Consider the following 26,684-nt stretch of genomic DNA (forward strand, 5'->3'; position numbering starts at 1 on the left):
GTTTACTCTTTTTGCACAAAACAAAAACATTTTTGCTTATTAAAAAAAAAGTCTAGTTTGCTTAGAATATGGCTTGCTTGGCAAGAGTTCTTATCTCCTTGTTACTTTCTTAAAACTTATGATTCTGTATTCTCATTCAGTGATTTATTGGTGTTCCTTAATTCATTAACTCTTTGAGTGGATACTGTGTGCTGGACACTGTGGATGTTGCACTAGACAAGATTGGCAAAAATCCCTGCCTCAGTGGAGGTGGATAACCAAAGGGAGAGGGTAAACGAGGGGAAGGGAGTCAGGGTGTTTTGGGCAGACATGCATTTAAAGTTAAGCGGTCTAGGGAAATGTCTTTGAGAATATTGGTGTAGAGGCTGAGGCGAGAGGGGATGGAAGAGCGGGTGCGGAGGCCGGTACGGCGCCTGCATGTTTGTGTCAGAAAGAGTGTGGCAGAGATCTCTCGTAGCTTCAAGGCACGCTCCCGGGGTTGTGATCTTGGAGAGATGAAAAGCCGCTGGGTTTGGAACTGAATGAAAAGTGCCATGATTTAATGTCAGTGGTTTTAAATCTGTCATGATTTAAAGGGTCACCATCAGACTGTTGGCCTGAGGACAGACTCTAGTGGCACTAGAGGTGCAGCGGAGAGACTGCTGAATGCAGTGTGCATCCAGATGAGAGAGAAACCCTCCCTAGGGAGGTGACGGTAGACTTGAAGAGAAGTGATGGGGCTTCAGGTTCTGCTTTGACAGTAAGGGTGAACAGGTGTGGGTGGGACAGAAGAAACAAGATGACAAGACTTCAGCTGGAAGAAGAGGAATGAGGGAGGCATTTTTTGAACTGAAGATGTGTTCTGAAAGTTTAGATCAGGGACTAAGATTAACAAGTTAAATTGCATCTTTTAGCTCATTTTTTAATATGATTTCAGACTGCATTACCTTGTAGGTAGAATCAGAATCACCATATCTGTCAACAGAATAATTGAGAAGGTGCACTTGCTTTGTGCTGTTATTAGTAATAACTTTCTAAAACAGTAGCCTCTTTCTGGAGGAAGAGATTACTTATATTGCTTTGAGGATACTAGTTAAGGAGAAGATGGAAAGGGTCACAGTGTCTGGCACACAGTAGTTGCTCAAGTTTGAAAGCAAGGCTCTAGTTTCCTGTTTTCATTAATGAGCTGATAGATTCTTATTTTGTAGCAAAAAGTGTGAATAAGGATACATTGTATTCTCATTGAACTTGAAACAGCCAAGACTGACCAGGAGTGGTGGACTGCTTTTTGGCTCTGTCCAGTTCTCCCAGCTTTCTCTTTGGTTTGTCTTCTGTTTTTGAGCCCCACCCCCCGCCATGGGCTTAGTGTGATTCTTGTACTGACTTGCCAGCCACGTGGCCTGAAGCTCCTAAATCCACTGCAGCGGAGTCACTTGACCTGCTCTCAGTTGCAGTCACCCTGTAAGGTGCCAGCTGTCGTGACCAAGCAGTATTCCACCCTCCCATCTGCACTCTGGCTGGGCTCTCATGGACAAACTACCCCCCCCTTCGTGGGGGTGTCCACACAGACACACACACAGAGACACACACACACACACACACACACACACAATTTTTTCCGTCTATTTGCTAAAGCAGTGGTTGATTCAGGCAGGCAGATCACAAATTCTGCTTTGATTTCATCAGGTCAAGTGCAAAATTCATGAGAATGTTCTGTCTGCACTTTAGGGAGGATGGAGAGGGAGTTAGTTGGAAACTCTGGGTTATTCACTTGAACTTAGTATCTTCCTCAAAGATGTCCAGATAAAGAGAGATGAGATTAGTTTTATTCAGACAGTGATTTACTCAGAATTTCATAAGCCACACCACATACAGATCCTGTGGATTCCACTTTGGGCTTCTTAAATCAGTGTTGGAACATCACAGAGCAAACCAGGCCAGTGTCTATGGCTCTAGGCTTCTGGGCACAGCCGCAAGGGCTGACAGTTAACGGCTGCTGTTTCTCTGCTGAGGACAGAGCTGTCTGCCTGGAACACTGCTACAGGGCAAGTAACTCAGAAAATACAGTGTAAGTTACCTGAGAAGTACAGTGCCTGTTCTTAGAATTTTGCAGACTGTTCACATTTATTACTTGCTCTGTAGCAATTACCATTATTAGTGTGGTACTTAGTCATTTCTATTTGTTAATACGTTTATGAATGAATGAATGAATGAAAATCCCTTACTGTGAATTGGTGAGCAGTTCCTGTTTATGCTTTTGCTTATTTAATTAATGAGAGTTAATTTTAAGTTATGAGGGCAGGGATTACGTGTTAAGGGGCAGAAGGTCTGGGGTCTTGTAATGAGCAGGGGACTATTGACTCAAGTCATATTTATGAGCAGTGTTTCTCTTAGAATAGGCAAGAAGTGCCAGAATTCAAAATAAAACGGTTGCATTTAAACCTGAGCTTTTTAGTGGCGCATTAGTGATCCCTGGGATTGCATTTTACCTTTCTGACTTGAAGTAGTTAATTATTTTATATTTTATCTGAGGCATTGCTTCTTCCTTCCCTTTGTAAACTTCTAATTGGAGATAATTATCAAAGTCACATATATGGAGTAACTCGTCTCTCACGTGCTTTGCGGTGCGGTTAATATGGGTGAAGTAGCTGCAGGTGCGCAGCAGAAGGCCAGGCGGCTGAACCTCCTGATTGAGTGAAGTGCTCCCTGGAATTATGGGGTGGATTTTACAGCTTAGCTCCTATTGTTTTTGTTCATACTATTGTTACACGTTTGAGAGAAAAACTAAATGTGATTTTTTTCCGTAAAAATGCTGATACAAATGTCCAAAATTTTTCTCTCTTAAATAGTTTTTTACATTTTTATGCATATAGGTTACAACCTGCCATATTCATTCATCCAGTGATGATGAAATTGACTTTAAAGAAACGGGTTTCTCACAGGATTCTTCTTTGCAGCAAGTGAGTCATGCCTAAAAGTTTTGTTTTTTGTTTTTATTTTAAATGCTTAGTTTAGTTGTCATTTATGAATCAGCTTTGGAGTCAGACATGCATTAAGGTTTGTTTGGGGGCTACTTACTAGTTAGGTCAAAGTGTTTAAAAGAGGAAGTGTTGGGTATGTGAGAGAAAGGTCTATGTTGATTGTATTTCCAGGGCATGTTTCTTTAGATCTGATAATGATGATGAGTCAGGTAACTTTTCAGGAGATTTGAATGATCTGGATAGTTCAGTAAGCGTGCGTCTCAGACATGCTCATTATGCAGAGGTTCCTGCAGTAGGGATTTGTGGAGAAGACTAAGAAACTTGTTTAATGTCAGTGAAAGTAACTTACCCAGTGTCCTGAACCAAATGGCTTATATGTTTCTGATATCTTCAGATTCTGTAGCATCCCCAGATTCATCCTGTCCCCAAATTCCTCTTCATTTATCAGGTGCTGGTAATCTTTGTGGAGGCAAAAACAGGATATAAAAATGGGCATACTGATATATCCTCCCTTGGTAGTTCCTGTGGAGGTGAGGAGTGAATTCACTGTCCCTTCTGGGTATCAGGTTTGGGAGCTCAACCTGGAAGCCCTTTTGGAAGGTACTAGCTCCTCATATGGAGAAGCTGCCCTTGGTCAGGACCGAGTCTTGCCTGTCAGGTGATTTGGTATGGCAGTGGAATTAATGTGGTTACCTTCCCTGGCACTGAATGTTTTTCCCAATCCTGAAGCCCCTTTTACCAGGGCCAGGATGAAGTTTCTGATGACTCTGCAGGTGCTGCCTTTTGGTGTCCAAGCAGACTGACACACCCCGGTATAGGCTGAACTAAACAGTCGTCTGATTTTAGGACTAAGGCAATTTAGTGTGTACATTTTCAGGATGGGTCTGAGGTAGCATTTTGGCTTCTCTTGATTCTTGGCACTGCCCCTGGAGACTAACTTCCCGAGGTGAAGGGCAGGGTGCAGCCAGCCCGCAGGGGAGCTGTCCAGCAGGTGGGTCTCCTGGTCCACCTGCACGTTGGTCTGCGGTCTGGCAGCACTGGCCACCCCAGAAGCCTGGCTGGCTTCCTGTGAGCCCTCGTGCCTTCGAGCAATCCTTCCCCGACCCTGGAGCACCTGGACAGTATCCAGTTGGTCCCCTCAACCTGCTCTGAATCCCAATTACACATCGTTCTGCCTCTACAGAGAAGCTGAATGGTGTGCAGTGTGCATTTTCAAGGTGATTCTGATTCTGGTGAATAGCTTTTAAGAAAAAGAACACCCTGTTTTTGCAAATATTTGCAAATAAGTTAATGAACTCAGTTTGCGGCAGCTAGTTTAATCAAGCTGATGACGTTCAGGTGTCTGGAAAGTGAATTCACTACCTCTCTCTCGATGTCTGGTTCCAGGGTCGTAGGTTTTCTGGGGAGAATTTTCTGACTGATGACGTGTGTATGAACCGATCTCAGTCACCAAAACGCTTCAGTGACACCAGGCTCCTGTTGTGTGGATTTTATCCACTTTATGTAACCCTCAAAAGTAGGGTTTTGATTGACAGGCTTCCAGTAAACTTTTTTTGCATGTTGAAATTATAGACCAGTCAAATCATTTTGAAAACAGGAAACATAACTCTGAAGCATTTTTTTCTGAATTCAGGAACTCACTTCTGGGTTAATCTAAGATAATTCATGCTGGTCTCCACTGTAACCAGATAGTTCTCTGTGTCACTTGGAGCTCTCACTCACATCTGAAGCCATGCCTGGTGACGCTCGCACATGGAGGGCTCAGGGCGGGTCACTGAACAAACCCGCAGGGCCACGCGTGACCAGGGGTGCTCCTCCTGGCTTCCTCTCTCTGGTGTCTGCTCCCCCTCCTCCCGCAGCCACCTTGCTCGGGGACGGGGAGAAGGTCTTCCTCATGTGGTGTCTGGAGCATTGGGCCCAGCTGCCGCAGGTGGACACCACTCCCGCTGCCCAGCTGGGACCCCTAACCCCTCAAGAGATTGACTTAATAAAGGATCAGAACAGCCCCTGGCTTTGACCAGGGTGACAGTTTTGAGACATAGGGGGCTTTTCCCCCCCTTTTAAATGCAATTAAAAGTTTTTAATAATTGCACAACTATATAGGGCTTTCCAGACTTGACTTTCTCAGAGTCCAAAGCACTTTCATAAAGCTTTTGGGAGAATACAGTAACAGTCTTCACGGCTGTGGGTTTAGTGAGCCTTGACAGCTTTTAGGTTCTTTGCTGGTAGTGTCTCCCTAGAAGCGACAGTGGACCCAGAACTACTGAGGACTGCGGCTCGCTGCTTTCCCATGTCCTCTGTGTTACTGTGTGGAGGCTTCCTGTGACAGACTATGTGTCTGTCTGACTCCTTAGGTGGATAGACAGACAGATAGTGCAGATATGTGTGTGCATATTTATGTGTATCTGTGTGTACAGCTCTATGTTCACACATGTATGCATTCACACGTTTTTATAATACGCGTATTTACATTCTGTTGTGAAGCATTTAAAGGTGCACTTTTGGGAATATTTCTTCCTTTTTATACCCATAAGATGTACAGTATTATTTGTAGAAGCACAAAACTTTTAAAGAAAAAAGAAAGGAACCGAAACAGTTGGAAAGCACTGTTTCCCCCGTGTGGCCACATTCTCCGCGGTGAGCTCAGAGCCCGGTTTACACCGCCTGCCCGGAGGAGTGACTGTGATTGTTTATTGCACCTTTGACGGCACCAGCCATGTGTCCTACCTTATAAGAGATAAAGCAATTGAGACGAATTGGTTTCTCTCTGCTCATAACACTTCGTGTTCGTACATCCAGAACTCGCCCCGCCTCTTGGGACTGGTCCCTGCCCTCTGCTCTCACCCCGACTCCCAGAGCCTTCGTGGCCTTAGCTCGTGCACACCTGGGGGCCAGCCCCGGCCCTCAGGTGCTCAGGTGGTGTCGTCTGCGGGCAGGGAAAGGGGCAGCCTGAAGGTGCTGTAGTGAGCAGGGAGCCGTGCGTATCAAGCTAGAGAAACGCGAGCGAGGCTTTAGGTTCTCAGTAAACTACATATGCAGCACTTTTTTATATCTAAGAAAAGATGCCTTCCAAAGCCAAATATAAGGTTTATTTTTTAATTATCCACAATTTGGATTATCCATGCCATAATTCCCTGCCACCGTAATGAATCATCAGGAATTAACGGCAGAGGCATTTCTGCAGGGTGGAGTCCGTGGACCCTGCTCAGAGGAGAACGCAGGAGAGCTTGGTGGCCTGCGCGGCAGGCCTCAGGGCCAATGCCTTTAGTCCAGCCACAGCTGTTGCTTGAACCCCCGCGCACAGTCCACGGGCAGCTCTGTCCACGGGCAGTGCACACGCACACGGTTCATCTCCGTATGGGTGCTTGCGGCAGAGTGAGGAGGCCCTTGCTTGTCTTCGTCTCGTTGACCCTGACTGAGTGAGCCTGGAGCACGTTTGCTGACTTCGCCGCCCCCCGGCCTGCTGCTGTTGACAGGCAGGAGGACAGCAGTGCTCCTGTGGAGCCCATGGTAGCGTCCCCTGTTCACCTGAGAACCCTGGTGCCCTGTAGAGACGGCGCAGCAGACAGACCCGACTCCTCCCCGAGCGCCCCCCTCTTCACCTAAGAACCCTGGTGCCAGTAGAGACGGTGTAGCAGACTCCTCCCTGGGTCTCTCAGTGGTGTAGGTTTTTCAGAGTGATTTCCAATCAGTGTTAAAACTTTCTGTACTCTCTCTAAGGTAGGTAGGCTAGTAGTTACCTTGTACTCTTCTTAGCCTCTGAGACTTAAATCACTTTAAGAAAGTGAAGTATCCCTGGAGATGGTGTGGTAGAATTGGGATTGTGATCACTAGTCATTTTTCCTCTGTTGCCATGTTGCTCTAGCGGACGGGGGTGGGGAGATGCAGAAAGGGTGGGTGGTGACCGCTTGTTGGGTTTTAAGGTTGGTAGTGTTCAGAGGTGGCTGATACACCTTATAATTTCAGACTGTCACATGTCACTTGGTCACTTTTTTGAACCAGACCCAAACCTCTCTCTCAAGACAATTCAGAATAGAGGACAGTGGTCATTTAACACTTCTTATGTGGCATGTGGATTAGAATAATTTGTGGACAAAATTCCAAACATTTCCTTTTTGGGGTAAATTGTGTTTAAAATTATTCGATTTTTTTTTTTTTTTTTTAAAGAAGAACACACCAACTTTTTAAGCCCTATGGCTATATATAAATAAGGTGGTTTCTGGAAAATAAATGGGCATATAGTATATAGAATGTCATTAGAATCATTGTATCACTGTCACTGGTCCTGGGGTTGCCAGGCCTTTTCTGATTATCAGATGCAACAAATGACGTCCAATTTTATTGACCAGTTTGGCTTCAACGATGAGAAGTTCGCAGATCAGGATGACATTGGCAAGTGAGTATACCTTTCTGTTTGCACAACCTGTGTCCTGCCGTCCTGCCCTCTGTAGGAGTTTATGATTCTTCTGAGTTCTTGGAATCCTTGTGTTTGTGAGCTGGGAGGAACCTGCCCTCCAGGTGTTCCTTCAGGTCCAGCCCATCAGCCTGAGTCACCCAGACAACTAAAGGAATAGAATGTGACTCCCATAAGGAGGGCCTGCCCTTGGGCTTGGCATCTTCCACAAAGGTTTATTTTTGTTAGACTTAGGAAGTCAAGTCATCCTCCCTTTTAGGGTTTGGTGCTGGGTCGCAGTGTCTGCAGTGGTTAATCCCTCTGTCAGTTCAGAGGCCTGAGCAGGTCTGGTCTTTCGCAGCACAGTGGACGGAGCCACGCTGTGGTTGAGCAGGCTCCACCCTGCCGCGTTCTCTTCTCTGAGTGACTAACGGGAAGGTGGAGTTGGGGTTGGGCTCCCTGCCCCCGAGGGCCAGGCAGTCCGTTCACAGCGCCCTGCAGTCAGGGAGAGAGGAGCCCGGAGATGCGTAGCACCCACGAACAGCTGCCGTGGCCGTCCGCAGAGAGGAAAGCAAGTGGTCTAGCCCCTGACCTTGGAAACACCGTGCTTATAAACAAAGTGTTTACTCGGGAGGTGTGTTGCAGCTCTCTGAGCAGCGTTCTCTTTCACGGGAGCGCCCTGAGCAGGGTCGTCAACACCCAGCTTCTCTCAGTTTCCTCCCCAACAATAGATGGTTGGGCGCTGGTTAAACTGTAGCCAGTGGAGGCTGCTGTTTGTCATAAGTTGCAGTTTACAGCAAGCAAGAAGCTGAAAGACTTTCCACACCCTCTGATCGTGCCAAACACTATGCTGTGTAGGCACGGGGCCTGGAAAGTTTAGTCGCTTAGTCGTGTCCGACTCTTTGCGACCCCATGGACTGTAGCCTACCAGGCTTCTCCGTCCATGGGATTTTCCAGGAAAGAGTACTGGAGTGGGTTGCCATTTCCTTCTCCAGGGGATCTTCCCGACCCAGGGATTGAACCCGAGTCTCCCACATTGTAGGCAGAGGCTTTACTGTCTGAGCCCCCAGGGAAGCCCTGGAGGCTGTACTGTCAGTCAATAGAGCAGCGGTAGAGGATGTGAGCTGCCCTAAGAATCGGCTCATTTCAGCCCCAGAAGAGCAAGGACTTTACACGTGGGGCTTGTCTGCACCCCGGGAGTACTCACAGCAGAACCTGCAACCCCCACCCCCCACCTCCCAACACGTGGTGTCTCAGCACCTGCCTGTCTGGGCCCATTTGTTAAAGAGTTGCTGGTTTGGAATCCAGTCTCTTTAGAATTTGTATGGGATACTTGGAATGATGTTTGATTCAAACAGATCCTTTAAGGATTTTAAGATAGCCCTACCTACTCAAAAATTACACATTTAATAGGCTAGGAATTCTTTTAATCCCTATTTTTGTCCCATCTATGCCATACTATAGTGTAAGACTTCAAGGGTGTCTGTGTTTTATGTACGCATTTGTCTGTATCTGGAGAAAGCTCGGGGTTTGACAGTGTCTGTGACCCTTTTTTCATATTTCAACCTGTTTCTTATCTGCAGATAACCATTTTGGGGTTATGTAGACATGGCCCACAGAGCCATGCTTTCTACCATGGCTGCTAAACACGGTTTATGGGAAGGCTTCAAGGCCTCCTATTCTGTGTAGACTCCTCACACCAAGGGAGGAGGGGTCACTTAACGCAGATCATTTGGTTTTACTAATGGAGGCTTTTGTCATACTGTACATTTGGATAATTTCATGAATACTGTTTCTGAGTCTATAGATAATTAACTATTGCACTTATCTTTTGTTTACAGTGTTTCTTTTGATCGGGTTTCAGACATCAACTTTACTCTCAATACAAATGAAAGTGTAAGTATTCATGCCGATCGTGAGTAGCGAGGCAAATGAGAGGTCGATCGGTGGGGATGGGTGCTGTGTGCGCTGGGGCTCCCGACTCCAGGAGCCTTTGTCTTAGATGGCGGTGACTTCAGTCACTCACGTGACCTGCCTGGCCCCATAGGCATGTTAATTTGCTGCCCTCGTTTAAGATGTGGCAGGGCTAATGAACCCAGTGTAGACATTTGGCTTCAAAGACAGCAGTTTGACTCCAACCTGCTTCCTTTTGCATCTGCTGAATGTCACTAGGAGAGAAACTTGGGTCAAATGAGGGCCAACCCCTCATCACTAGGCAGTTCTGAAATGCCAAGTCAACCACATCTACAGATGGACATGGGGTTGGTGTCGTTTGAATGGGCACAGTGTTGACTTTATGTCACTTAGCGTGAGAGACTGCTGGTCTATTCGCTGTTGTGATAAGATGGAGACTACCTGTTTGGACGTTGGCACTCCTCACTGCTTAGGTGGCCTTGTAAAAGCAAAGGAAGTTCAGGAAGTAGGTCTGGGGATGCATGCTAGGTGGGTGGCCCAAGGACGCTCTCGAACGAGAACGCTGCTCTCAATATGTGAAGTGAGCCTATCTGTAGACAGTCTCAGTTTCCTGTATACTAGTTTTGAAGCCAGTCCTTGGGGGGATCTTTTTGTTGTCAGTTACATAGAAGCTGACTTTACACGCTTACATTTTATTTTGGTATAGGTGATAGGCATTTCCCGCCACAGCCCCTCCACCCCGAAGGACATGGAAGAGTATGATTTACATTAGTAACTTTTGCAGAAAATAACTTAATTAAAAAAATTTTTTTCCTCTCTCATTTAGGGAAATATTGCCTTGTTTGAAGCATGTTGTAAGGAAAGAATACAACAGTTTGATGATGGTGGCTCTGATGAGGAAGATATTTGGGAGGAAAAGCATATTGCATTTACACCAGAATCCCAAAGACGGTCAAGGTGAGCGATAGCTTGTCATAGCAGTAAGTGTCCCATGCATAAAACAAGTATTATTTGCCTCTCCAAACATACACATTTGACCCAGAGATCAGTGCTTTGTCGTGATCAGAAAGGCCCTTGTTAACCGGTGTGAGTTGGTACCACCTCATTTGTCTGCAGTGTGAACAAGTCAGGGTGACCTGTTTGAAAGTGCTCCAAGTGTTGCGACATAGTTCATGAACTACTGGGACACAGCCTCTTGTGATGGAGAAGTGATGCTGAGGAATGCCGTCATATGTTGCCTTGAGGAGGTTCCCTGACTAGTAATAAGAGCAGCAACTGAGTTGCATGTTTTTTTTCTTATAAAAATCTGAAAGTTTCCCTGGGGAGGGGAAAGTTGTTTCTAAAAATTAATTTTACTTGAGGAGACAAGAGTCATGTCATATGATACCCATTGGGATCAATTTTCAAAATTCTATCCAAAAACACTAAATGAAATGCAGAGCTTTCAGATTGGATAAAGAAAAAAAAAGGCCTGACTTAATGTTGCCTATGGGAAATGGTTTAAATTATTTAAGAACTTAAATTTTAAAATAAAAAAGATTTAAACAGGTTAAAAGGTAGAGGAATCTTTATTAATATTAAAGTAGTTTTCAAAGGAAAAGATTAAAAGGTCATAAAGTGGTTTTTAGGAGAGCATAATGCCAGTTCTATCAATATCTACATACCTAATAACAGGGTTTCAGAATACACAGAGCAAAAACTGATAGAATCTGTCTACAAAAGTAGACAGATTCCACAGTTACAATGAGATGTTTCAACACTCCTCCCCTAATAATTAATAAAAATAATACGCCATAAAAGTATAGAACACTTACATAGTACTATCAACCAGCTTGACCTTCTGGGGATTTTTAAAACTTTCCGCAGAAGAGTGTGAATTATTTTCAAGTGTACATGAAATACTTAGAGACCATCTTTGGGCCACAAAGCAAGAGTCAGTAAAAAGATTTCAAGTGACATAAAATATGCTCTCTGACCCAATGGAATTAAATTAGAAATCAATGACAGATCTCTAGAAAATCTCTAAATATGTGGAAACTAAATAACACATGAGTTAAAGAAAAAAGGGGGAATTTACACAGTATTTTGAATTGAAAGACAATAGGAACTCAGTATTTATCAGGAAGTGGGGGTTGCGAGTGAAACATACTTAAAGGATCACTTTTAGCACTACCTGCTTACATTATAAAAGAAGAAACAAATCAGTGACCTCAATTTCCACCATAAGAAATGGCCAGAAATATGAAACAGAAAAACAGTAGAGAAAATCATTGTAATCGATGGATCATAATTAAAAGTTGTTCTTTAAGAAGATTAATAAAATTGATATACCCCCTAGACAGAAGAATCAAGGGAAAAAGATACAAATTATTAATATCAGGAATAGGACAGGTGACATCACTATAGATTTTACGGATATTAATAGGATAATAAGGAATACTAGGAGCAACTCTTCGCCAATAAATCTGACAGCTTAGATGGTCTTTGAAAGACACAAACTACCAAACCTCAAGCAAAAAGAGAAAAAGATAACCCAGATAGTCCTGTGTCTGCTGACGAAGCTGAATTTTTAGTATAAACCTTCTCACACGCACAAAGTTGCAAGGGCCAGAGGATTTTCTTTGTGAATTCTACCAAATGTTTCAGGAAGAAATCACAGCTGTTTGTACAGAAGTTTTCAGAAAACTTGTAACTTGATACCAGAAGCTGGCATTGCATTACATGGTGTGAAAAGAACACAGGTACAAAAGCTTCTTTAAAAATCCTAGCAAATAGCAGCAGCATCGGTGCATCATGACCATGCAAGATTTACTCCAGCAGTGCATACTTGGTTTAACATTTGAAAGTCAGTAGGCATGTGGCTAAATTCAGCATCTGCTCCTGGTAGAGCTGCTCAGCAAACTGAAGACAAGGGAATGTCTTCAATTTGTTGAAAGCTTGTGCAGTAAACCTAATAGTTGACATCACACTTAATGGTGAAAGATTAAATGATTTCCTCCCAAAATCAGGAACAATATGAGGTATCTGTTCTTAACCCCTACTTTTCAGTATTGTGCTGGAGATGCTGGCCAGTGCAGTGAGTCAAGAAAAGGAAATAAATGGTATCTGATTGGAAAGGAAAGGTAAAAATTACCATTATTCATAGACAACGTGACTGTCTATGTAGAAAGTTTGTTGGGATCTACAAAAAGACTACTAGAACAGTTCAGTGGGTTTAGCAAGATTGTACATCTTGGATCAATGTAATTGTTTTTCTACATACTGCAGCCAACAGTTGGAATTAAAATTACTGAATAGTACTATTCAAAATAGCATCAAAATATTAGATATGTACAGATAAATCTGACAAAAGATGTGCGAGGCTCATATACTAAGAACAGCTGAGAGAAATCAAGGCTTGCTAAGTGTTTATGATTTCGAAGACAATATTATTAAGATACCAACTCTCCCCAGATCTGGATTGATTGAGAATCATTGCTATTCCAAATCTTGGCAGGTTTTTTGGTAGCTGTTTGATAAGTTGATTTTTAAATTTATATGAAGATGCAAAGGGCCTAGAATAGCCAAAACAGCTTTCATAAAGAACAGTATTAACACTGCCTGACTTCAAGGTACAGTAACTAAGACAGGGGTAGATCAGGGGACAGAATAGAGAGCCCATAAATAGGCCTACACACATACCTAGATGTCTGATTGATGGTGGAGGTACAGAGGCAGATCAGTGCAGAGAGGGTAGTCATCTGAAGAAACAGAGCTGGAATAGTTGGACATTATATGTATACATAGTAACCAAAAGTGGATCTTGCGTCTGAATCAAACACAAAATTAGAAAACTTTAATACTGGAAAATCTTTGTGACCTTGGGTGAGGCAAAGATCTCTGAGATACAACACCAGAAGCACTATACATGAAAAAAATTCTTGGTAAGTTAAACTTTATCAAAATTGAACACTAATATTCTTCAAAAGACAGTGTTAACACAAGGACAAGGCATCTGTATTAAGAGACAAAATTTACGAATCATATATCTCATAAAGGACTTACATGTAGAGCATATGAAGAACTCTCAAAACTCTATAGTAATGAGAAAAGACAACCCAGTTTTTAAAATAGGCCAAAGATGTGAAAAGACGCTTGAGCAAAAGGAGCTGAGCACGAGAGGCAGCTCAGCATCCCTGGTCGCGAGGGAGGTGCGGACTCTCCCCACCAGGGGGCGCCCCCACACCAGGCAGCTGCAAGGGTTCCCAGGAGTCTGCAAGCAGAGCCCAGCGGTCGCAGCTGGTGACCCGGGGTGGGCTGAGTCCTGACAGCGCCAGGCGCGTGGGGCCCAGGTGAGGCTCAGACGGGTTTGGTGTGGGATGTCTTCTGAACTCTTTGGAGTTAGCTGGTAGCCAATATGCAGCAGTCATATTTTGGACTTTTTCCCTAGCTCGGGGAGTACAGACAGTGAGGAAAGCACAGACTCTGAGGAAGAAGATGGAGCAAAACAAGACTTGTTTGAGTCCAGTGGTGCCAACACGGAGGACAAAATGGAGGTAGACCTGAACGAACGTAAGTGGCCGCCTTCTCTGTCAGCGCTGTGTGTGGAGGTCGCCTGCAGAACCCGGGTGGCCGCTGAAGGATGGTTAAGTGGAGGCACACGCTGTCATTTGAGTTCCCTAGAAGGTGTGTGTCTCAGGGACCGGGCCTGAGGGAAGGAACCAGTCACACCTCTTTGTGGTTTGGAAGCCCTCTGCGTGCATCTGGTTAGAGGACGGCAATACATCTGTAGGTCCGTCCTCCAGCTGCAGAGACTGGGTTCCGTGTCAGAAGGGGAGAGACCGTAGCCTCTGGGGAGATGAGGGGAGACTGTAGAGTCAGGAGCGCACCTAAATCACAGGGGATACCCTATAGTTGGAGCAGGTTTAAACGGGGTCTCACAGTTTATGAATCCTGTAATCCCAAAAGTTGCCCAGCTAAATGCTTATTTATATTTTACATAAGAACACTTACATTGACTGGCCTTTTAAAAATACTGTTAACTTCTAAAAGTTCAGACAAATTTTCACATAAAGTAGCCATGTAGGTTGATATCGGGGCTTTCCTCCAGGCCAACAGTGCTTCCTGTTGCCTGGGAGGGTTTTTATGCCTCGGTTCTAGAGGCCGAAATCCCGCTCTGGGGGTCAAGTTCGACTCTTCGTGACCTCGGAACTCGGCAGGCATCCAGCAGACCCTGTGCGGTCCAGGTCCTCTGTCCTCTCTCTCCTTCCCGGCTCCCCGCCTTCAGGAGGGCGTGGCGCCGTTCACACCAGCCGGCCTATGTCACGTTCCTGCTGTGTGCCAGGGGCTGGGGCTCAGGCACGGCCTCCAGGGCCTCGGAGTTTCTGAGCAGATGGAGAGACATGCAGTCCAGTGTGGGGAGGACGGGGGCCCTGCTCCCCCAGGCCTCTGCAGAGCCCTCCCAGAGGACGGGGTGTGTCGTGAGGACAACGAGGGATGAGTCCGCTTGCAGGAAAACAGCTCCTAGGAAGGTGCAGAGACCCACCGCTGGTGAATGTAGCTCAGGAAAAGGGTGGGATGGTGGAGATGAGGCCAGAGGCCAGAAGAAGAATTTAATTTTGGAGGTTGTAATCCTCCTCCTGAGGATTTTACTAAGAATCCCTGTTATTTGATCTGTTTCGACATGATTGCTCTTGGTAGCAGTGTGAAAGCTGAGTTAGAAAGTGTGCTTGGGGACAGGAGGACCAGCAGTGACGCTCACTGTGACACGTGAGAAGTGACGGGGGCTCATCGGGAGGGGCAGGCGGCAGGGGGCAAGGAGAGGCCGCAGGCCCCGCGCTTCGGGCGTGCGTGCGTGTGTGTGTGCGTGCGTGTGCGTGTGTGCGTGCGTGCGCGCATGTGTGCGTGTGTGTGTGTGCACACGCACGGGTATGGCTCAGTGGTGTTGTGTATTCATACTGCTGTGCAGTGGAGCCTCTAGAACTTTCTCACCTTGCAAAGCTGAAGCTATACCCATAAACAGCACTCGACGTTCCCCTTTCCCCAACCCCTGACGACCACCGTTCTACCTTCTGTCTCTAAATTTGACTCCTCTAGGACCTCATCCTAAGTGGAATCATGGAGTATTTTGGTTTTTTGTGACTGGTTTACTTCCCTTAGCATGGTGCCCTCCAGATTCATCCATGTTCAAGTGTGTAGCAGGATTTTGTTACTCTTTTCTTAAGGCCGAATGATATTTTGGAGTCTATGGATCTGTGAGATTGCTGAGTGGGTGACAGGTGATTTGGAGAGAGACCATACACTTGGCGTGACTTGCTCCCACTGTCATGGTGTCTCTGGAGCTGGGAGTGGGGACAGGGAGAGATGAGGGGCGGGGCTGTGATGTTTACTCACAGGTCTCAGCCCTCCTGACCTTGCTGCTGGGGAAAGCTTTCTTTGCACTGGCAGGTCAGCTGGGGTTGAGGTGGGACCAGGGGTGGGGAGTGCTCCCCTCCAGGACTCTGAACTGAGCTGCCTCAGCCTCTGACTTGAGAGCTTCCACCGTCCACCCAATCTCTGTGGCTTTTTCCAGAGGTTTTCTTGACTGTTGAGAAGAGTTTCTAATGTTAGGGCTATTCTGGGGAGCTAGTCTGGGAAAGGCTATCCAGGGATGATGATAATAGGAAATGACTAGCAATAGTCATTTCTGCGTAGCCTAGTTTATTTGGATGGAGCGAGTCCAGAACTTTGCATATGGTGGGCAGGCAGAAATACCTGTCACCTTCCCTGGAGGCTCAGATGATAAAGAATCTGCCTGCATTTCAGGAGACCAGGGTTCGATTCCTGGGTCGGGAAGATCTCCTGGAGAAGGAAATGGCAAGAAATTCCAGTATTCTTGCCTGGAGAATCCCATGGACAGAGGAGCTTGGTGGGTTACAGTCTGCGGGGTCGCAGAGAGTCAGACATGACTGAGTGACTAACACTTTCACTTTCTTGGCTTTCTGAGGTTGCAGATGAGGTTTTCAGATATTAAGGTCCTATTCCTTCTCAGAGCCCACGGAGCCCTGCTGCGTGGGTACACAAATGAGAGGGTAGGAAGCTCAGAAACAGCCCTCCTTCAGTACCTGCTAGACGAGGCCCTCATTTAGCCCTCAGGACTAAGTAGGTGGTTTTATCTGAGGTGAATGAATGAGGAAAGCTAGCTAGCACACGGGGCGCTGAGTAAGTTGCCCGGAGCCCCAGGAAGGTCTGTCTGTAACTGGGAGCGCTTCTGTGATGCACAGGTCCTTCTTGGTCGTTTGTCTTGAGGAGCATCCCCAAGTAGCTCTCGGATCCCGTAGCCTAGCATTCCTTCCTTACAGCCTGGAGCCTCCAGAATGTGATAGAAAGCATCCCTGATAAAGAGCGGTGGTCCCCACTGCCAGCTCGTCCGCAGCAAGGATTGGGGCATTCAGCATGGGTACTGTGAAGGAACAGTACGGTGTGTGCTGAGAGCAAGCAGACCTGATTTCGTCTGAAAGGACACACCCCGGGGGGCGGCATTTAAACAGACAGAGACCGGCAGCACCCAAACCGCAGCACAGACAGGGTGCAGCGCCCCGAGGTCCCGCCGCCCCCGTCTCTGAGCACACTCCCGTGCCTGCAGGACCTAGAAAGCCAACGGGAACAGAGCTCCTCTCTGCTCTCCGAACTTCACTCCTGGCACCAAATGTGTGAGTCTCCCACCCACACAGCTCAGCCGAGGCACTGACTGTCCGAGTCAGGCCCGCAGGTTAGGGCTCACTCACCCCACCACCCCCGCCGGTACTTCTGACCAGCTGGCTGTAAACTGGGAGTTCCCGTGACCTCTTTGGGTTTGATTATTTGGTAGATCTGCTCACAGAATTCAGAAAAACCCTTTACTTACCATTACCTGTTGATTACAAAGGATATATTAAAGGCTGCAAATGAACAGGATGGGTCCTCAGGGTCCCATGGGCAGGAGCTTGGGTCCTGAGGGGAGTCTCTCCAACCCAGAAGCCCTGAAGCCCTGCAGCTTGGGTGTTCCTGGGGACCTTGCCGAGGGGGCATGATTGGTGAAATCTTTGGTTATTAGTGATTGACTTGACCTCTGGCCCCTTACCTTCTAGAAGGTTGGCAGAGGGGCGGTGGGGGAGGCCTAAAGTGCAAACCCTCTAAACACTTGGTTGCCCCACTCCCCCAGTCCCCACCCTGAGGGTCTCCAGGAGCTCCCAGTCTCTTCTCATAAGATACAGAACCCTTTGTCACTTCAGAGACGGCGGTGGGGTGGGCAGAGTGTATTCCTCGTGGTGTCACAGGAAGCCCGCCGCTGTGCGCTCAGGTCTAGACTGCAGGGTGGCTCTGAGAGTGTGGAGGGGGTGGGGCGGGAAGCCTTGAGGTCGTCCCCAGGTTACTGTGACTGAGGGCTAACATGCTTTTAAAAAAGTATTTATTTTCTACTAAGTTTGGATTTACAGAAACGGTGCAGAGATTGTCAGGAAGTGACTGTATACCCTTCCCCTATCTTCCTCCTAGTATTCATGTAACTTTGGTATATTTGTCAAAATCAAGAAATTAACATCAGTATATTGTTTTATGTGTGATTTTGTATTCTTGTGTGATAATCGCTGTTGGAAAAAAAAATTCACAGAAAGGGGAGTTACTAAGGGATCAAAGGAAACACAGTTTTATAGTAGACGTTATTGAATGGCCCTCCACGTGGTCGTACCTTATCCACTTCCACCACTGGTGTGTTAGAATACCCTTTGCCCAACACCTGCAGTCTTTTGTTTTACTTACCACTACACATCTGTTTTTGAAAAATACTTGTGTTACATTAAATTACTGAAGCATTCTCAAAGTGGAATTCCTCCCCTCTTTTTAGCACCCAACTGGTCAGCCAACTTTGATGTCCCCATGGAGACGACACATGGTGCTCCCTTAGACTCCGTGGGGTCTGACGTCTGGAGCACGGAGGAGCCTATGCCGACGAAGGAAACAGGCTGGGCTTCTTTCTCAGAGTTCACGTCTTCCCTGAGGTGAGCGCATGCGCGGCTCTCCAAGCCTTCCCACCTGAGAACCGGGCGTGAAGCGTGTTCCCAGTTGAATACAGTGCCTTAAACAAGATTGAAAAGTGTGTGGGGGGGATGCGGATGTAGACACAACTCTGAGTTACAAGGAAAAACCACCCCCTTCCTCCCTCCTTTCCTCCAGGGTGGGCTGAGGAGATGGCCCAGGGAGGCAGGGAACAGAGCGCTAATGGTGGAGCCAGGACAGGCTTCAGACAAGGTGGAGCCAGGGCGTTCCCGAGGGGTGCGTCCGGAAATGCAGCGTGTACCTTGCATTTAATAGATAATGTCAACGTTATATTCCATGTGTGTATATATATATATATTCTGTCAACGTATATTCCACTTAGAGCTAATCTAGTGCTATAAATTTAGGGGTGTGTCAGGTGTGACTGTCAGTCTTGTTAATTGTATTATTCTCAGCAGCAGCAACTGATCATTTTGTAGTTTTCCTGAATGATATTGTCAGCATTTGAGTATTAACCATGGCTTTCATGTGTCCTTATACTTATTTTGATTTGCTTACTGTTGTTTCATTTTGTCTCCTGAAAAAATGGAGTGGAGATTTCTACCCCCCGACTTGAAAGACTTTTTTTCCCTGTTCTAACAAGACATGTTTTTAAATAGTCACTGTAATGGCAAAGATTAGAAGACAACCTGATGTTAGCTAGCAGTTACCATTGTAGACAAATCAGAGGGGAGACTAAAACCCACATTGCTTTACAGCAACTCTGATAATAGCAGTGAGCCATTATTCAGAGGTGAAGTGAGATTTATGGAAAATGTCTCCAAAATACAACAAGATGCTGGTTCTCCTCCAGCTCAGGGCAGCCAGTTTTCTACCTCTTGCTCTTCTGGTTACTTGAGAATGCTGTTGAAGCTGCCTCCCTCTACAAGCCCTTGTGCGCGGGCTGTGTTGTCTCATTAAACATCATCAATAGGGCCAGACTCTCTGGGCGGTTTGCCTAGAGGTGATAGGATTTTTGTTAAAATGAAACTGTAGATACAGTTGTTAGTGTACAGTGTATGCATTACTGTCCCAGCCTCGGGAGCCTGATGGTTGTGTGAGCATGAGGGGCTGGGGGCATCTTGAGACTCTGCCCTGCTGACCCAACAGAACATCTCCCACCCCGTTCATCCGCCACTCCACTCTGCCGTCCACACTCACGTTTGTGTTTCTTGGAGTCTAACCAGCTGTGTCTCCACAGTGGATTTGGAACTAGTATTCAAAGGTTTTCTGTGAATGATGATCCCGAGGGCCGTCTCCCGCTGCTCACCTCTGAATTTTCTCTTTTCTAAAAGTACGAAAGATTCTTTACGGAGTAACTCCCCAGTGGAGATGGAAACCAGCACCGAGCCGATGGACCCACTGACGCCCAGTGTGGCTGCGCTGGCTGTGCAGCCGGAAGGTGGGTCTGGGCGGCGGACTGCCCTCCCAGCGGGTGTTTGGTCCGGGGCCGGCGGACTGCCCTCCCAGCAGGTGTTTGGTCCGGGGCCGGTGGACTGCCCTCCCAGCGGGTGTTTGGTCTGGGCCGGCGGACTGCCCTCCCAGCGGGTGTTTGGTCTGGGCCGGCGGACTGCCCTCCCAGCGGGTGTTTGGTCTGGGCCGGCGGACTGCCCTCCCAGCGGGTGTTTGGTCTGGGCCGGCGGACTGCCCTCCCAGCGGGTGTTTGGTCCGGGGCCGGCGGACTGCCCTCCCAGCGGGTGTTTGGTCCGGGGCCGGCGGACTGCCCTCCCAGCGGGTGTTTGATCTGGGCCGGTGGACTGCCCTCCCAGCGGGTGTTTGGTCTGGGCAGCGGACTGCCCTCCCAGCTGGTGTTTGGTCCAGGACCGACAGACTGCTTTCCTGGCGGGTGTTCGCTCTGGAATGTGACACTGAGTCCCTAGATCTGGAAAGTTGTCTTTGTCTGCAAAGCAGCTTTCTAAAAAAGTTCAAGGGTTCAGAGGACCCAGGAAAATGTGGGTCTGATATCCTCAGGGCTTTGGGTGAAAAGCAGTTGTGTGTTTATTCCAGAACCACAGCATGCTGATCCTAGAAGGAGTAAGGTATCTAAGTTGCCATTCAGTCCCCTCAGGACAGGACAGGAAAGGAAACAGGCCCAGAAAGGATGATGTCTTAGCCTGCAACACCCAGGGGGAGTGAGGCCAGCTCTTGTCTTGTCATGGGTGCTCCAGGCTTGGCTGCACCTGGTGCTTTTATTCCTTGGAGTGTGCTATCTGGCTGCATTTCAGGATGTGTAGTTGTTTATTTCTTTGCATCTTTATGAACAGGTGAAATGATTGAGAATGTCCAGTGGCTGTCTTACTCAGAATAGGCAGGTGTAACTTGCATGGGCCCTGAACTGTTTCCAACCTGATGATTAGGGCTGTGGGAGGTTGGTGAAGGGGCGAGAAGGAGGGATTGGTAGTTCATGGAGAAGGCAAAAAGTTAGTTCTCAGAAAATGATGGTACATGTGTAAGGTACAAGAACCAAGGGGCAAGGGAAATAAATAAATCCAGAAATAAGTGTTTTGCCACTTACTAAGTCATTCTTCTAAAACATTCTATACAGATGACCTAATTTATCCCTGAGCAGTTCTATAAAGGGGGTTCAAACGCCTCCTGTTTTGTTCATAAGAAAACTCGGGCCCAGATGGGATGCTTTGACCTGGTCTCTGAGGCCAGATATGAATTCAGATGCTCATCACCAGTTTACCACATGACTTCCTTTCATAGGACAAAAAAATGATCCATAGAGAACCACAAAAAGGTAATTTAACAGGAAAAAATAGGACCCGAGTGTGGACAAGCCAGAGGAGCAGGGTGAATGAGAACATTGCTGGCTGAATGCTGGGTTGTGGCTGCAGAACGTACGGCGACCTACTCTGCCCTCTGCTGGGAGCTGGAGAAGGGAGGGGCAGGGCAGTCGTCTGAGGCAAGTTGGGTATGCAGGTAGTGGGAGAGACGGGGGTCTAGCTGGTCCTGGGCTGCAGGGACCCCACGCAGCTTCTCTCTCATGGGCGTTGTTAGGAGGCACCAGCGGGCAGACCATCTCATGTCTCTCTGTCTCCAAGCAGCTGAGGTGACGCTGGGTGAATGGGTCTGCACAGAGGGCGGAGGTCCCAGTCGGTGTGGGCGCACGTGACCATCAGCCGTGTGTTCTTTTCAGCGCCGGGCAGTGTGGCCATGGAAGCCAGCTCCGATGGCGAGGAGGATGCGGAAAGTACAGACAAGGTAACTGAGACAGTGATGAATGGCGGCATGAAGGAAACTCTCAGCCTCACGGTAGATGCCAAGACAGAAACTGCGGTCTTCAAAAGGTAACCAGGCTCGGTCATACTGGCAGCTTCAGGTTCTCGGGAGGGTGGTGGGGGAGAAGCCACAAATACTAACATCCTTAATTTGGTTACAGTGTGGGTTCAGACATTAGCTTGACATCGTTCTAATATTTCCATTAAATTTGTTAAATTTTAACAAAGAGGTGGAGTTTGGGTCTCTCGCTGTCTGTGCCCTTCCCCTTTTAATAGTATTTTGAAGACTAAAGGTTGAGAAGACTGATGGATTCAAAATAAATGAGTTTAAAAAACTGACATACCTCTAGAAATAGGAATTGCATTGGATACAGGCAACAAAGCTGGGGGCATCTAAACCATAAGTTTGATCTGTATAAGATCATTTCCTCCAGACACAATGCAACCAGCAGAATTCAGTGACAAAACGATAGCTTACAAAAGTATATTTGGACTTCACTTTTGTAAATAAAAGGTGTTTTGATAAAAATATATATATATATTTGGAAATTACTCTCACTTGTAAACTTACGGGTCAAAAAAGGAATCATAATGCAAATTAAAAGCAAAACTGAAAAAGTAGTGAAAAAAGTTCGACCAAAACCCACAGACTGCGGCTAAATCAGTGCTTAGAGCTCTGGTCTCCATTTTACACAGACCCTTTCATATCACAGGAATAATGCTTCCCAACTTGTGAAGCCAACACAAAACAAAGCATGAAAGAAGAAACTATTGTAGGCTGATTTCATGTGTGGGTCTATATATAGAATACATTAAAGTTTCAAGCTAGCAAACCAAATCCAGTGGTGTGTTTTAACTCATGACCAAAGATATATCTCATGAATGTAAGAATATTATAGCATTTTAAAGATTACTGATGGTAATTCACTGATAAAAGGTTGGAAACCTTTTGGACTTTCAGTAGGTAAAAAAAAAAAAAAAATTGATAAAAATTAAAGCTATTTGTGACTATTTAGCAAGCTAGGAATAAGAAGTAGCTACTGATAAAAGTATCCACTGAAAATCTACAGCAGACTCTATTCTTAACAGTGAAACATTATTTTGAAGAAATACTCATTTTCAAAGACAAGACAGTGAGCCCTGCAGTTACTGCTTCTCATCAGCAGTGTGCTGCTGGTCTTAGCATATGCAGCATAAAATAAAAGTAAGTAAAAAGCATACAAATTCAAAAGAAGTAGAATGGTTATTGTTTATTTGTAGGTTTAGTTCAGTTAACTCAGTCATGTCTGACTCTTTGTGACCCCATGAACTGTAGGTTATTTGTAGGTTATGACTTTGTATATAAAAAATTTCAGTGGAATCTGTAGGTAAACATTAGAATTGCTAGTAAAGTTCAGCAAGTTTACTAAATACACCCACAAATTGATTGCATCTTAGAAGCTAGCACAAGATGTCTTAGATGTGCCCCTTCCCCCTTTAAATGAAAAGTTAAACCTTGTCTGTAACTGAGACCAAAAGACCTAAATACGTAGGGAGAGATATCAGTACCATGTTTCCTTGTTGTTTAGTCGCTAAATCATGTCAGACTTTGCGACCCCAGGGGCTGCAGTGCACCAGGCTTCTCTGTTCTTCACTAAAATTTCCCAGAGTTTGCTCACTTCTGTCTATTAAGTTGGTGATGCTATCCAATCATCTCATCTTCTGTTGCCCCATTCTCTTCCTGCCCTCAATCTTTCCCAGCATCAATGGCTTTTCCTGGCCAAAGTATTAGAGCTTCAGCATCAGTCCTTCCAGTGAAGGGTTGATTTCCTTTAGGATTGACCAGTTTGATCTCCCTGCAGTTTAAGGGCCTCTCAAGAGTCTTCTCCAGCACTACAATTCAAAAGCATCAATTCTTTGGTGCTCAGTCCAACTCTTATCTGTACACGACTACTGGTAAAAACAAACAAACAAAAAAAACCCCATCGCTTTGACTGTATGGACCATTGCTGGTAAAGTGATGTCTCTGCTTTTTAATACACTGTCTAGGTTTGTCATAGCTTTCCTTCCAAGGAGCAAGCGTCTTTTAATTTCATGGCTACAGCCACCATCTGCAGTGATTTTGGGGCCCAGGAAAATAAAATTTGTCACTGTTTCCACTCTTTGCCCTTCTATTTACCATAAAGTGATGGGACTGGATACCATGATCTTAGTTTTTTGAATGTTGAGTTTTAGGCCAGCTTTTTCACTCCTGTTTCACCGTCATCGAGAGGCTATTTAGTTCCTCTCTGTTTTCTGCCATTAGGGTGGTATCATCTGCATATCTGAGGTTGTTTCTATTTCTCCCGGCAGTCTTGCTTCCAGCTTGTGATTTATCCAGCCTGGCATTTCACTTGATGTACTCTGAATAGAAGTTAAGTAATCAGGGTAACAGTGTATAGACTTGACATACTCCTTTCCCAGTTTGGAACCAGTCTGTTGTTCCATGTCCAGTTCTAATTGTTGCTTCTTGACCCACATACAGGTTTCTTATGAGACAGGTAAGGTCATCTGGTATTCCCATGTCTTTAAGAATTTTCCACAGTTTGTAGTGATCCATACAGTCAAAGGCTTTAGCATAGTCAATGAAGCAGAAGTAGGTGTTTTTCTGGAATTCCCTTGCTTTCTCTGTGATCCAGTGAATATTGACAATTTGATCTCTGGTTCCTCTGCCTTTTCTAAACTCAGCTTGTACATCTGGAAGTTCTCAGTTCATGTACTGATTACCTTGCAAGCTTGTGAAACGAGTACAGTTGTACTGTATAAACATTAAACATTCTTTGGCATTGCCTTCTTTGGGGTGGAATGAAAATGAAAACTGACCTTTTCCAGTCCTGTGGCCACTGCTGAGTTTTCCAAATTTGCTGGCGTATTGAATGCAACACTTTCACAGCATCATCTTTTAGAATTTGAAACAGCTTAGTTGGAATTCCATCACCTCCACCAGCTTTGTTCGTAGAAATGTTTCCTAAGGCCTCGTTGGCTTCACACTCCAGGATGTCTGGCTGGAGGTGAGTGACCACACCATCGTGGTTATCCGGGTTATTAAGACCTTTTATAGTTTGCTAATTGCTGTGTCTGCCAGAAGGGCTTCCCAGGTGGCACTAGTGGTAAGGAACCCGCCTGCCATGCAGGAGGCACGAGAGGTGTGGGCTCCATCCCTGGGTCAAGAAGGGCCCCTGGAGGAGGGCGTGGCAACCCACTCCAGTTCTTGCCTGGAGAATCTCAAGGACAGAGGAGCCTAGTGGGCCACAGTCCATAGGGTCGCCAAGAGTCAGACACGACTGAGGCGACTTCACACAGCACGTTTGCTAGCTTTGGCATTGCTTCTCAATGGACTTCTCCTCAAAATCCCAATGGAGTTTTTTATGAAAGGGAGGCACTGATTGTAATTTTCACAGAGAAGGCTGACGAGAGCCGTGAAGAGCAGGACCACTGCAAAGAGGAGAGTGAGGGGCCTCGCTGTGGTGGCTGTCAGGGCTCCCCATTACTGAGATGCTGTGCAGAGCTGTACGGGCAGACCTGTGCACTGACGTGATCAGCGGACGTAAGTTAGCGAAGAGAGAGAGGACTGATGCATTGGAAATACCCATGTGAGAGGACAAGCTAAACCTCTGTTCTCATATAGGTATGAAAGACAAGACAGTAGAATGAAACATAACTAGCAAAGAAATACACAAGATATAGAAAGAACCTAATATCAAAGGAAGAGACAATAAATAACTTTTAAAATTTGACAGAGGATACAAACAAAGCATTATTTGCAAAGGGAAAAAGTAGCAGACTGACTGAGGGGTCAGGCTTATGTCAGTGATGGTAACGATTCAGTGCTGTTTCGTGCATGTTACATGTTAATCTATTAATTCCTAAGTTGTTACAGAAAATCAAAAAAGTGCCAAAACTGCCTGGATCTTTTTATGAAGCAGTGAAAGCCTAATTCCAGAACCAGATGAAGATAATTACAGAAAATGATCAGCTTATGTCACTTATAGGCAAACTAAATGCAAAAATCCTACGTAAAATATTTGCTAACTGAACCTAACAGTATACTAAAAATATTCATAATGACCAGTTTATCCCTGAACTGTGAAGATGGTTCAACATCCTTAAAGTATACCAAAAATAATTCATAATGATCAGTTAGTCCCTGAACTGTAAAGGTGATTCAGCATCAGAAAGTCTGTGTAATTCAGTGCATATTAATAGAATGAAGAAGTCATTTGACAATTTTGATGCGCATTTGGAAAAAAAATTAGTTGTATATGATTAAAACTGAAAGCGCCATGGTTATCATCCCACTTTCCAGATGGGAAAACGCGGTGCTGGAATTAAGTGGTGTGGCCAAAGTCTCACAGTGGTTAGAAGCAAACGCAGTGTTCTGATCTGAGGGCAGAAAGTGGCTTCTTTTTCAAAACAAAACAAACTGCCTTTAAAAGCATAAACTTCATGCAAAGAATAGGATTGGGTTACATCAAAGTGAAGAATTTCTGGTTGATAAATTACTGTAAACAAAATTAAGAGGCAGATGGCAAATTAAGGGGGAAAAGTTTACAGTTCTAAATCAGTCAGAAAATAGCATTTAATATTCAAACCAGTAAGAAAAAGAATGTAAACCCAGATCAGAAAATGGGCAAAAAATATCAACAGGCAGTTTATAAACAAGGAAACCCGAAGTGGCAAAAAGAAGAAAAACTCAGAAGAGATTCTGAGAACTCAGACACATCTTATTAGACCAGCAGGAGTGGGAATGATGGGGAACGTGAGTGTTGGTGGGTGTGGGGCCGCAGGAGCCCCAAGGCCCTGCTCAGGGTGGGTGCTGACCGGGGCAGTCATTCTCGGGGGCAGTGGGGGCTTCCTTGAGGTTGGAAAGATGACCAGCGTTTTCCAGTCTTGGGTGTGAAGCCCTGAGAGGTGCCCACGAGGGGGTCCCCTGGGGTGGAGGCAGGCAGTGGCGGCCGTTGCAGCTTTGTGCATGGAGGCTCTGGTCTCCGAGGTGCACTCTGGAACGGGAGGTGGGCGCCTCGGGGTGCTGTGCCCCAGTCAGCAGGGCGGACGGAGCTCCCAGCTATGCTAGGACAGTCCTGAGTGCAGGGGAGGGTACAATTCACGGCCACTCATCGGTCTCAGAATCCACATGGGTAA

At 46.0% G+C, this 26,684-nt stretch overlaps 1 protein-coding gene across 13 annotated transcripts in view; it reads left to right on the forward strand.

Annotated features, from left to right (window-relative positions):
- PPP6R3 (protein phosphatase 6 regulatory subunit 3) overlaps nucleotides 1–26,684 on the forward strand; it is a 123,686-nt gene that overhangs the window by 89,992 nt on the left and 7,010 nt on the right. For 8 of the 13 annotated variants that reach the window (XM_065937935.1, XM_065937941.1, XM_065937936.1 and 5 more), the window contains 8 exons: nucleotides 2,853–2,939; nucleotides 7,259–7,356; nucleotides 9,195–9,249; nucleotides 10,094–10,224; nucleotides 13,697–13,818; nucleotides 18,110–18,263; nucleotides 19,596–19,702; nucleotides 21,443–21,593. In XM_065937935.1, the coding sequence (XP_065794007.1) occupies nucleotides 2,853–2,939; nucleotides 7,259–7,356; nucleotides 9,195–9,249; nucleotides 10,094–10,224; nucleotides 13,697–13,818; nucleotides 18,110–18,263; nucleotides 19,596–19,702; nucleotides 21,443–21,593 (905 nt within the window). The remainder of the gene's footprint in view (nucleotides 1–2,852; nucleotides 2,940–7,258; nucleotides 7,357–9,194; nucleotides 9,250–10,093; nucleotides 10,225–13,696; nucleotides 13,819–18,109; nucleotides 18,264–19,595; nucleotides 19,703–21,442; nucleotides 21,594–26,684) is intronic. The other 5 variants (XM_065937943.1, XM_065937944.1, XM_065937945.1 and 2 more) reach the window with 5 other exon arrangements.

Source organism: Muntiacus reevesi, chromosome 5 (genome assembly GCF_963930625.1).
Source record: "Muntiacus reevesi chromosome 5, mMunRee1.1, whole genome shotgun sequence".
Lineage (NCBI taxonomy): Eukaryota > Metazoa > Chordata > Mammalia > Artiodactyla > Cervidae > Muntiacus > Muntiacus reevesi.